General features: G+C 38.6%; 1 protein-coding gene across 12 annotated transcripts; it reads right to left on the bottom strand.

Moving 5' to 3' along the window:
• Positions 1–1,602: 1,602 nt before the first annotated feature.
• LOC144700772 (zinc finger (CCCH-type) family protein / RNA recognition motif (RRM)-containing protein) lies at positions 1,603–8,610 on the bottom strand. Of its 12 annotated transcripts, none has more exons than XR_013580850.1 (9): positions 8,379–8,610; positions 8,262–8,289; positions 7,432–7,550; positions 5,207–6,081; positions 3,222–4,286; positions 2,691–2,999; positions 2,136–2,580; positions 1,897–1,965; positions 1,603–1,821 (listed from the first exon to the last, which is right to left on the bottom strand). XR_013580850.1 is itself a non-coding variant. In XM_078572282.1 (9 exons), exons 1-7 carry the CDS (start codon positions 8,593–8,595, stop codon positions 2,137–2,139), a joined length of 3,057 nt encoding a protein of 1,018 aa, XP_078428408.1. In that variant the 5' UTR covers positions 8,596–8,610; the 3' UTR covers positions 1,603–1,821; positions 1,933–1,965; position 2,136. The 12 variants fall into 12 exon arrangements, 11 of the variants coding, with proteins under 11 accessions (XP_078428408.1, XP_078428418.1, XP_078428413.1 ...); XM_078572282.1 differs by having other exon boundaries at positions 1,933–1,965; XM_078572292.1 differs by having other exon boundaries at positions 1,933–1,965; positions 7,432–7,498; positions 8,239–8,289; positions 8,379–8,489.
• Positions 8,611–11,607: the final 2,997 nt, after the last annotated feature.

Below are 11,607 nucleotides of genomic sequence, written 5' to 3' on the forward strand. Positions count from 1 at the left end.
TCGAAGGAAAGTTCGTAACCGGACGATTATAGATAGAAATAATGCACCAAAAGCAATATCTGTTGAATGATCAGCTGAGTTTCTCCTGGGCACGACATAGCCGTATTCAGCTTCATTGAGGACAAGGGTTTCTGTATTTGGGAATTCTTGTGGCTTAGGAAATTCTACCTTCTCATCTGGTTCTTCTCCGCTCTTCTTTTCTTGATTCTCGATAGATCTCAATGAGGCATCAATCAGAATAAGACAAACAAAGGTAGAGTAGGAGAGCTGACATAAAACCTTGGCGTGATAATTGAGACCGTAAAACGCAAGATTACTCTGCCGTACTAGGCTAATGGAACATAATCAAAGACTATTGGGTGAATTAAACAAAAGAATACATCAAGTATGGCAGAACTATTACAGAAACAAGATTAACAAAAGACAGTAAGGGCAGATAGATAGTTCGGGAAATACCTCCATCAAAAAAAAATAGTTAGGGAAATACCAATTAGCTCTGATAGATAGTAAGGACTTCCCCATATTTTCCTACCATTTTTAGCGCACTAATAATTCATAATTAATTATATACGGGCCTGCACTTGCACTGAGAAAGTATTCTGGGTACTTTGGTGGAGTTATTCACCCATATGAACCATGCTTAAGCTCAGAAAGAGCACGAATAGATACATAAAGATCACATGAAATAATAGATGCTACAGATGATAATCATCAAAATATGACTTCTGTTGGATATGGACTTGACGCTAAAACGATTTTACCCGAGGATTTTGACATTTTCTCTTCCATATTCAACTGATTCATATACTTCAACGCGGGGCAAAAATAACTAACTGATCGAATAATTCGCTCAACGGTATCGATTGGAATAATGTTCAGGTAATGACTCGAGAGCAGGAATTTATGAGACATACGATTCAAATTTGTAATTCAAGATAGTTGGCAGTGGCAAAACTGATGAATATGGTATCTTCCAGCAGGCATGGACGAAAAAACAGAATGTGGTATCAAAATATTAATTTACATTTAATGAGAATATTTTATGAATTAGGGGTCCTTAGCCTAAACATCACAATGGTAAAGCTTCATTCTTAGATTATGATACCTTGAATATGATATGCAAGAGAAGTGACATCATCCCTAAATACAGGGAAAATCTAATGTCGCATTTTTTCTACCAGCATGGGTATCCCTCCCAACCGATATCACATCCTTTTTTCACACCATGGCCATGAACCGACTTTTTAAAGCACGTTTTATGAAAGAAACAATTTCAGCGCTTAACCTCGATTAATAAAAATATTTCTCCACTTTCATTCTCTTAAGCACATTCTTCATATCCTAATGTGAAGATGAGTAGGGATCACCAGGCTTCTAGTTCAATCATCCATTTATCTAGTATGAAGAATCACGTTAAAGTTCCATCGATACAAATGCAGGATTTAGGAGAAATAACACACGGCTTTTCTTGGGGATTTTATTGCTCTAAGTGTTCAATCTAAAATATTCGAATGTTTCTTCCCCTATGACCATTTTGGTCTTAATCTAGTTCTCGGGAAGACACATTAGCAACAGCTGCTTGCCAGATAACTCGATCCAACATTAAAAAAAAAAGAAATTAAAAAACCTTCATTATGGGCAAAAAATGTACTGATTAAAAAGGCAATCGACCGGCTAAATTCAGCTGAACGAGTTGGAATCCCGGGAAATATGTGAAAACAGAAGAGGGCCGAGTGGTTGATTCGCACCTTCAAAATGCCCTTTCTCTTGCTTGTGTCTCCCCTTCCCTCGTAGTCAGGTCAGGAGGCAGAGGAAGATGCTCTATCCAAAGAAAATACGTACACAGTAAAGAAGTATGTTCTTTTAAAGGGGGAGAATAGAGAAAAGGAAAAATACAGTAGAAATTTTAGGAGAGAATATGCCAGGACATGCCTGGACACTCAGTATGGAGAATCGCAGAGCCTCCTGCAAGAGAAGAAATCGATTCAACAGAAATGTTTTAAATATGAGATCGATCAGTACAGGAAAAAAAACGTACACGGGAAAGACATAGACATCATTTAAAACACAACTTTTAAATGCCCCAAAACTCTTCCACCTCAAAAGAATCATAGATTTGCATAAAAAAACCCCACCTCACTTCCCGGAACTAAGATCAGCATGGCCATCATCAGCAGGAGGATCAGATGGTTGAGACCCATCTTCACAATCAGCAGCCTTGAGGGAATCAGAGAGAGGAACCTGGGCCACGTCACCTCCCTTTTCTGCTTCTTTCACCTCACCTCGACCCTCATCGGCCAAAGAAGACATATCATTAGATGAACAGTCTTTGTGCTCTTTACTTGTGGACAGCTCTCCCACATTTGGGGCAGACTTAGGAGTTGTACTGGGAGCCATCCAAGAGAACTGCAAGCTGTGGCCTCGCCAGGAATTACCGGAGCTGAATGCCACCTCAGCACACCGTCTACTAGTGAAAATTATCAGAGCAGAGTCCGAACCAGCTAGTTTCGCGCTTGATCCATCAAGCTCAACGACCGCAAGTTCGCCAAAAGACGAAAAGTGCTCCCTCAGAGCATCAACCTGCATATTAATAGAAGAGTTAAAGAATAAGAAGAAGCGCGACAAAACAATTTTATGGATTCAAACAACAAAAAAATGAAAAGGAAATGATGCTGTTAAGTTCTACTTACATTAGCAAGGCCGTCAGGTAGGGGGGAAATAACTCTAAAGCCAGTGGGACGATTATCTATCTTGAACCTGTTTGTATGAAATCCCGGGGAATGACTTGAGGGCTTTAAGCTCCTCGGCGAAGGCAGAATAGCTGGTGCACTGAGTTTTGACTGGGGTGAAATGATCATTTCTCGCGGATGTGTTTTTCCTTGGATTTTCTGCTGTTCCTGGTGTCCTCCTGTATTGGCCTTCATGACTTCAGTGGAATCATCTGTTTTAGATTTTTTGACTGGTCGTTCAACGACTGATTCACCCTTGGTTGACAAAGTCTGCCATTACCAAAACATGGAATGAGAGAACTTTTCCACAAAAATAATATCAATTAAAAATGCAATCTACAAAAACACGAGCACTGCTTTCAAACGAGAAGAACCAAGATCGAGCTAAATTGAGCCCAAATACCAAACCGGAATAAGATAAAAATACAGCATAGTAATAGATTTTTCTTCAAAAAGAAACAGCAAAGTAATAGATTTAATCGAGACCCTTACTTGTTTTTGCAGCTTCTCCAACTGGCGCTTGAATTCATCCCGCTTCTGTCTCAAAGACTCCTGCTTTTTCCGAAGCTCCTCTTTCAAAGAATCAAGATTTTCCAACTTGCTTTGTGCCGGCAGAATCGCTTTTGGACCAGCAACAATGGGCGTTTTTGGCAGAGCTTTTTGAGTCACTGAATCTTTTCTTTCAAGCTTGTCGCGCTGCTGGAGTTTGCCAGTTGCTGGAGTGGACTCAACAGTAGCTATTGCAGGCTGACGCTTGACAACAGACCCATCAGGAATATTATCCCAATTGGCCCAGAAAAGTTTGATAAACCTATTACCCATAACAGCGTCGGGTGAATTCAGAGCCGCCTCTGCCTCCTCCCTCATGGAGAATTGGACAAACGCTTTCTCTTTGTCTACAGGAATATAAATATTGACAATCTTCCCAAACTTCTGGAAATGAGAAACAAGGGGTTCTTTCCTGTTGTCCTTCGGAGGAACACCACAGACAAACAGTGTCCGTTGAGCTTTCTGAGTACCCTTTCCAGGCCTGTGTACTCCATCTGTCCTCGGCGCGCTTCCATCACCATTGAGAGATGATACCAACTCTGTTTCTTCCCTCATTCCAGTTCTTCGTGTGTTGTTCAAGAAATTGTTAGAGGGTCTAGCTCGTCCCCAAGCAGGGCCCAAGGAATCAAAAGGATTATCGCCGACAGAGTTGGTTAACTGATCATTTGCCACATCAGACAAACCAGTTTCCCACAGTGCACCGACATCGTCATTTGGAGGGGAAGGAAGCCTGAGACACGTACTGGATGCCTCAGGCTGAATGTTGCTCCATAAAGGTTGATCAGGATCATATACATCGGCTTCTGATCCGGCAGCTGTAGCAGATATAGATCGATCGACCCCGAATGCAGCACTTGTTGTCCCAGGTTTAGATACTTTATTCGCCACAGACTTACTACTAGATAAGAGGCTTGAGGATGTGACAGGAGCCAAGGGTCCCACGGCAGCTTGACTTCCCAATATGCTTGTAGTCCCCAGCGATACAGGAAGATTGAATTGAGAAAGGCTCTGGATACCACCAAACAGGCCAATTCGGTCAGGGATGATACAATACTAAGGATAAGTAGACTGAAAGATTTTGCAATATCACCAATCAAATGAAAAGTACATTTGACACTAGCATTTTCCGAATGTGATGCTTGTGACGAGTCATCATCGTCCTATTTTTTATTTGGCCTCACAAAAAAGTTCAAGCCACCACCATCCCGCGTCCACATCTTATCAGTGGATGAATCCCCTCTACCCCCCACAACAACCTTCTCTTTCTTCAAGATGACAAGACTGCCCTTGTCATTGATCTCACCCAGGATGATGATGACAATGACTTGAGTGTCATCGTCATCATCACATGGGTCTGTGATGATGACGATGATGATGATGATGATGAAAAAGCAATAAAATCATTGGTAAGTGGAGTTGTTTAGAAATTATTGCCCATGCATATACATGTAACAAGGTTTGCCGACAATGATGAGAGCATCATCTTCAAAGGAAAATGACCGAGACATCGTTATCCTAGTATCTGACAGAATGACAGTGACAAAATGTCCTCATCATCTGAAAGAGTGAAAATAAAGAAAGTGACAAGAGGACTATGATTGCTCTTCATCGTCATCCATCAAAAATTTGCAGACAAAGGACAATGTTAATCACATACGAAATGCTAGTCAAAACAGAAAAGAAAAATATGAGTCATCATCATCTTCGTCACTATGCAAACCATAAATGCAACTGTTTGTCACTGTGCACCTCTTTTGCGTAATCATACATCACAATTCTCCAATAGTGAGTGAAAATTGAAAATAACGCTAACAAGAGAATATGCAACTGTTCGTCACTATGCACCTATTTTGCGTAATCATACAACACAATTTTCCAATAGTGAGTGGAAATTGAAAATAACGCTAACAAGAGAATATATAACAAACCTGAACATCTTCAACAACGATACGATTCACACCATGTTCCATTGGACACATGTCCCCTCTTAAACAAAACCCACGTTCCTCAAAATCTCGGCATCGCTGGCGAGGCACGCCGACATTGACTGGGTTTATTGTTGGATGAAGAGCCCCCTGAAGACTGAGAGGGTTCAGGGGATCTAGGCAACCATTCGGCATACCAGGGATAAATCCATACGATCCCCAAGAGGTACTCGGGGCACTCGCTGCGCTTGAAAAGCCTGACCCAAGTAAACTGGGCATTTGAGATGCATAACCAAGGGGATCAATTGGATTAAACCTGGTGTCAAGTTGGTTCCAAGAACTTGCACCTCTTCCTCTTCCTCCAAATGGCGGGCGAAGCATATTTGTAGATGGGTCAAAACGGGAGCTGTTAGTGGGCCGCAGACCACGGCCCATTCTTGGTTTTTGAGGAAAATCTCCAGAATTACCAGGAACAGAAGGAACACGACGAGAGTCCCTCTCTGCAAAAGGACTGTACTCCTTGAGAATTTCAGAAGATTGGAACCCACGCCGACCATTCTCATCTGGATTACTCTTCCTGAATGGTGGTCTTGAGATTGATCCCTGCTGAACATTTTCTAACAACTGAGTTCGGTTATCTCGTCTCCGATGCTTATGATTGCGATCATCATCATCATCATCACTAATTTCCTTTTCTTCCGAGTCACTGAACTGTCCTGAAACAGAAGGATTCTCTTCTTCTCTAGACACCCTGTGTCTTAGATGATCTACAGCAATGGGCATGGCTTCTATTTTTGCACTATCAACAGCCCCTTCAGATATCATAATATCATCATCTTCAAAAGTTTTAAATAGTCGTGAAACAAAGGCTTTTGTCCCTGAGAAATAACCAGAAATAGGCTTTTCAAAATGAAACAGGGAGGCTGGAACAAAGAAGGTCAGCAGAAATCAAGGTAATACAATGTTTGAGAGAAAAAATATTAATAGAAATAACCTGAAAGATAAGAGAGAATACATGGGTTCAGAACTGCATTCACTTTGTGATTTGTCTTTTCATAAATATCTATCGGGGATATTACTTAAAAAACAAGCTTGACTGAACCGTGACTTTTCCTAAAATTAAAACATGAATTGCAAACAAAATTTATAGGGCAGAAATCACACTAGTAGCCATGAATCCCGGAAAAATCAGATGTTTTATCATTCAAACAAAACGAACTAATGTTAGCCAGGGCAGTTGTTGCCGACATCAATCAGAATGGATATTACCCCTACAAGCCAAGAGTAGGACCAATATTTTATGTTTCTCAGAAATAAATGCTTTGTGATATACCATATCAGAGTTTCAAATGCCTAACATTGTCATTATGAAAACAGCTGCCGGCAATTTCTTTTTCTTTTGAAAGATAAAGGTGCAGGAAATTTCAATCTGAAGGGACGGTTAAATGTCACTCCACTACGGTAAAAAAATTCTATCACATTGCCAATTTTTTTCAGCTAACTATTTTCCATGTAAAGGGCTAAGGTTAATGCCACATGGACCTCAGGAACATCTTTAAGTGAACCAAAATGCATATTTCATATTTTTGTGTATCATTGAAGGAGCATAACAGAGTGAAGGAGCGGAAAAGTAATGGACGGAGATCAAAGAATACAGTCAATGATGTCTGTTACAAAATGAAACTATCTTTGACAGAGTCGAAAAAATATATATTGTATTATGGCCCAAAGCAAAGCTGACATAAAAAATCATCTGAAATATATCTAAAGCTTTTTCAGGTGCGAATGTACAGGGCGCATATTTAATTTAAGGATTATTTTGATAGCATTTGAAAATAATACAGTAAAAAAATGCTTCTAATACGGAAAAAAAAATTATGATAAATCGAAGCATGCAACTCTTTCGACTAGACATGCAATGGCTAAATCAAATCATTTAAGCCTTGAAAATCCAAGCAGATAGGACTGTAATATAAGTTCCAACTAAAAGTGGCACTTGCCCAGAGCGAATAACGCAATGAAAATAATTTAGATACACGTTGTGGGTTTTAAAGCTTTTGAGCACTGTAATCCTTTTGAAATATACGCAACACTAAAGGAGTAAACTAATTATGGGTTCAAACATTAATCAATATTATCCATTCCATGACTGATTAAAAACGATTTCAAACAAGATTCAGAGTGCAATAGGCGCTAAAAAGAGTTAAATCAAAGAGGAGACAGCATACCGTGCCCAAGAAATTCCACCAAATTATCAGCGCACAGCTTTTGCAACTCTTGCACAGGTTTGTCCTTCTTTAACAAGGGAACAATAAAATCAGCAACTATTGCAGGATCTGTCTCGGTCCTTGAACAGGAATAGACAAAATGGAAAGGTATAAGACAAAATGCGCATATTAATTAAAGCTTTCAAGAAAAACTAAAAGCATTAAAAATATTTTTTATTGCACCCTATTACGATCTAAATATCCCTAAAATCCCATTACTGTCGAGTTCTTCAAGACTTAATATTCTGACAGCAAACAATGAAAAAATACATCAGGCAACAAGCAGTCATTCGGATCGTTGCACAAAAAAAAAGAACTGCAGTCGCTAGACAATAAAAAGCTGGCCCAATCGAATTTAAAAAGTTTCTGAGCACCAGCCATGCAATAAGACGCGGAAACTCAAACTTGAGTGATGGTTCACCCAATTTCAGAAATCACCAGGGAACTAATAAATACTTCTTTAAAGGCTACCCAATTCAGTCAGCGACGCGGGCTAGGTCACGGACTAACAACCACAGCATAGAACACCAAAAAAAATAATTTAAAAACCTAAGCTTACGCAGAATAGTTTCTGAGCACCAGCCACGCAATAAGACGCGGAAACTCAAACTAGAGAGATGGTTTACCCAATTTCAGAAATCACTAGGGAACTAACAAATACTTCTTCAAAAACTACCCAATTCAGACAGCAACGCGGGCTAGGTCACGGACTAACCACAGCATAGAACACCAAAAAAAACTAAAAATTAAAAAAAAACCTAAGCTTACGCAGAAGAGGCGGAGCAACCTACAGTGGCTCGAGATTCTTCACGAGGTATTCTGTAAGGGACGACTCGTCAAATTTCATTTCTCCGGCCTCCTCATCTGCGTCTCCAACGGCGAATCAACGACGGAACGAAGGAAATTACCACTTTGCAGAGCAGAAATGCGGCGATTGAGCGGGTTTTCTCCTCGCAATCTCCCTGCAACGACAAACTCTGCCCCAACCCAGCTAGAGAGAGAAAGAGAGAGGAGGAGAGAGAAAGAAAGAGAGAGAATGATTCCTTGTACCCTCGCCGGGTAAATGAAGGGCAATGAAAGTAAAGAGGAAGGTGGCCCAATAGTGATTATTGGGCCCAAGCCCATTAATGTATAGCCAAGTTCCTTCAAGAGGAAATATATACCTAAGTTTTATAAATTATAATACTGAAGTATATCTCTATAGTATGTACCCGTTGTCAAATATTAGACTTTCATGTAGAACTATTGTAGTTTTAGGATATAAGTACAGATCCTGTCTACAGGCATAATAGGGGTTAATGGGCCCAAGCCCATTAATGTACATATCAATAGCCCATCTTTGCTGAGATGAAATATATACCCCAATTTGTCAAGTATAATACTGAAGTATACTTGTAAAGTGTGTTCACATTTTCAGATATTAGACCTTCATGTAGAATAATTGTGGGTTTAGGATAGAAACACTGAGCATGTCTGTAGGCCTAATAGTAATTAATGGGCCCAAGCCCATTAATAAACATATCTGTGGACCAGCTTTGCTCAGATGAAATATATGCCCAAGTTTTATCAAGTATAATACTGAATTGTACTTGTAGAGTAAGTTCACATCTTCAAATATTAGACTTTCATGTAATATAATTGTAGTTTTAGGATAGAAATACTGAACGGATATGCAGGCCTAATAGTGATTAATGGCCCAAGTCCATTAATGTACATTTCTGTGGCCATCTTTGCTCAGATAAAAATATGCCCAATTTTTATCAAGTATAATACTGAAGAATACTTGTAAAGTATGTTTACATTTTCAAATATTAGACCTTCATGTAGAATAATGGTAGTTTTAGGATAGAAATACGGAACGCGTCTGCAGGTCTAATAGTAATTAGTGGCCCCGAGCCCATTAATGTACATATCAATGGCCCATCTTTGCTCAGATGAAATAGATACCTAAATTTTGTGAAGTAAAATACTGAAGTATATTTGTAAAGTATATTCACATTTTCAAATATTATACCTTCATGCAGAATAATGGTAGTTTTAGGATATAAATATGGAACGTGTATGCAGGCAAGGCCTAATAGTAATTAATGGCCCCGAGCCCAATAATGTATATTTTTGTGGCCCATCTTTGCTCATATGGAATTTCTTCCCAAATCATATAATAGTCGAGGAAAATTTTAAAGTATGTACGAATTGTAAAATATTAGAAATTTCATGAAGAATAATTGTTCTTTTAGGATAGAATTATGGAACGTGCCTGCGGGCCTAACTGTAATTAATTGGACATAGCCCATGTGTTTTGGATCAACATCGTTCAGTTTAAATTTCTTCCCAAATTAACTGGTCCAATGCTAAAGCATACATATAAAAATATGTACACTATTTCAAATATTAGCCATTTTATGTAGAATAATTTTACTTTCACCATTGAAGGACAAAGTATGTCTGCATGCCCAATACTAATTAATAGGCCCAAGCCCATGTTTTCGCCCATCATCCTTTTGTTTGAATATCTTTCCAAAGTATATCATGTATAATACTGAAGTATACTTCTAAAATTTGTACACATTGTAAAAAATTGGACATTTCATGTAGAAGAATTGTACTTCTAGATAGCAGGACAGCGCATTTGTGGGCCCAATAGTAACAGGCCCAAGCCCATGTTTGGTCTATCTTCCTTTAGATGAATTTTTTTGCCAATTTACATCAAGTAAAATATTAGAGCATACTTATCACATATGTACACATTGTCAAATTTAGACATTTTATATAGAATAATGATAATTTCAGGGTAGAAGGAAAAAGTGTATTTGTAGGCCTAGTAGTAATTAATGGTCCCAATCACATGTTTTCGCCCATCTTCTATCAGAAAATTATAACAAAATTTTATCAAGTACAAATTCTAAATTATGCACACATAAAGATATGCCATTTCATGTAACTGGTCGTACTTTTAGGAAAGAATCGCAATGAAATTAATGGGAAGAAGGCAAAGCATGTCCATTGGCCCAATCAACTTTATCGAGACTAGGCCCATGTTGTAGCCCATCTTCCTTCAGACGAAATTTTTTTGAAGTATACTTATAAAATAGGTGCCAGTAAATATTCAATATTTCATGTAAAATAATTGAACTTTTAGGATAGAAGGGCAATGAAAGATTGGAGGTAACAACGGAACCATGTCCTAATTCTCATGAATATTTATGTACTTTGACAGTGGACCAGTTACTCAAAAATAAGGTGTGTGGATCGATGGCGGATGAAGGACTAGGACAGATAGAGCACGGTGGAATGAGCTTTCGGTCAGGCATTCATCTCTAAGTCTGCAGTTTGTTTTATTTATGTGTTAGGCTAGACATAATGGCAACTGGCACAAACAAGGAGGATGTAAAATTTTTATAAATCATTGATATTCAATACAATATGGAATAGAAAGAAACTGAATGAATGGTACAAAGGCTTTTACTCTCATTCTCATTCGGAGGTAAAGATAGATGTTGGTAATAGATGTAACAAATGATGGGCCACATCCATCCACGAGCCTTATTCGACTCAATGAAGGAGGAGCTCACGGATTGAATAGACAGGGAATGATTTTCTCAGTCTCAGTGTTCAGCAAAAACCTAAACCAATACCTAAAGATCAGTCAGTCTCGATCCAGTCAGTTTGACTGGTCAATGCCAAAGGAAGCAAAAAAACTCAAACCATAATTTAAAAGAATAAGGTCAATGATAAAGCTAAAAAGTCAATATTAGAAGTAAACTTTCTATTTTAGTCGGCTCACTGAATGGCATAAGTCCCCCAAAAGGCACTTTGATCTTTGCATGAATTATTTATGTTTTTTTTATCTTAGATGATAAATTATGATATTGAGCCTTGTTTTAAGTTTAAAAAGCACCCATTTCAAAGGGGCATCATGAGAAGAAAAAAGAATTTGCATTAAATAATAATTTTAAAAATACTTTACCATATTTCATACATAAAACATATTTTCTACATGAAATAAATAAACATCCACCTATCATGTGATTCTTCATATAAAGATAATGAATATCATATGTAGCACGTTTTCTCCCTGCCTTGCCTTCGACTCGCACAGCACGAAAGTCCTCTTCACTTGTCATGGTGACTGCTCCA

The sequence above is a fragment of the Wolffia australiana genome, chromosome 3 (genome assembly GCF_029677425.1).
Source record: "Wolffia australiana isolate 7733 chromosome 3, ASM2967742v1".
Lineage (NCBI taxonomy): Eukaryota > Viridiplantae > Streptophyta > Magnoliopsida > Alismatales > Araceae > Wolffia > Wolffia australiana.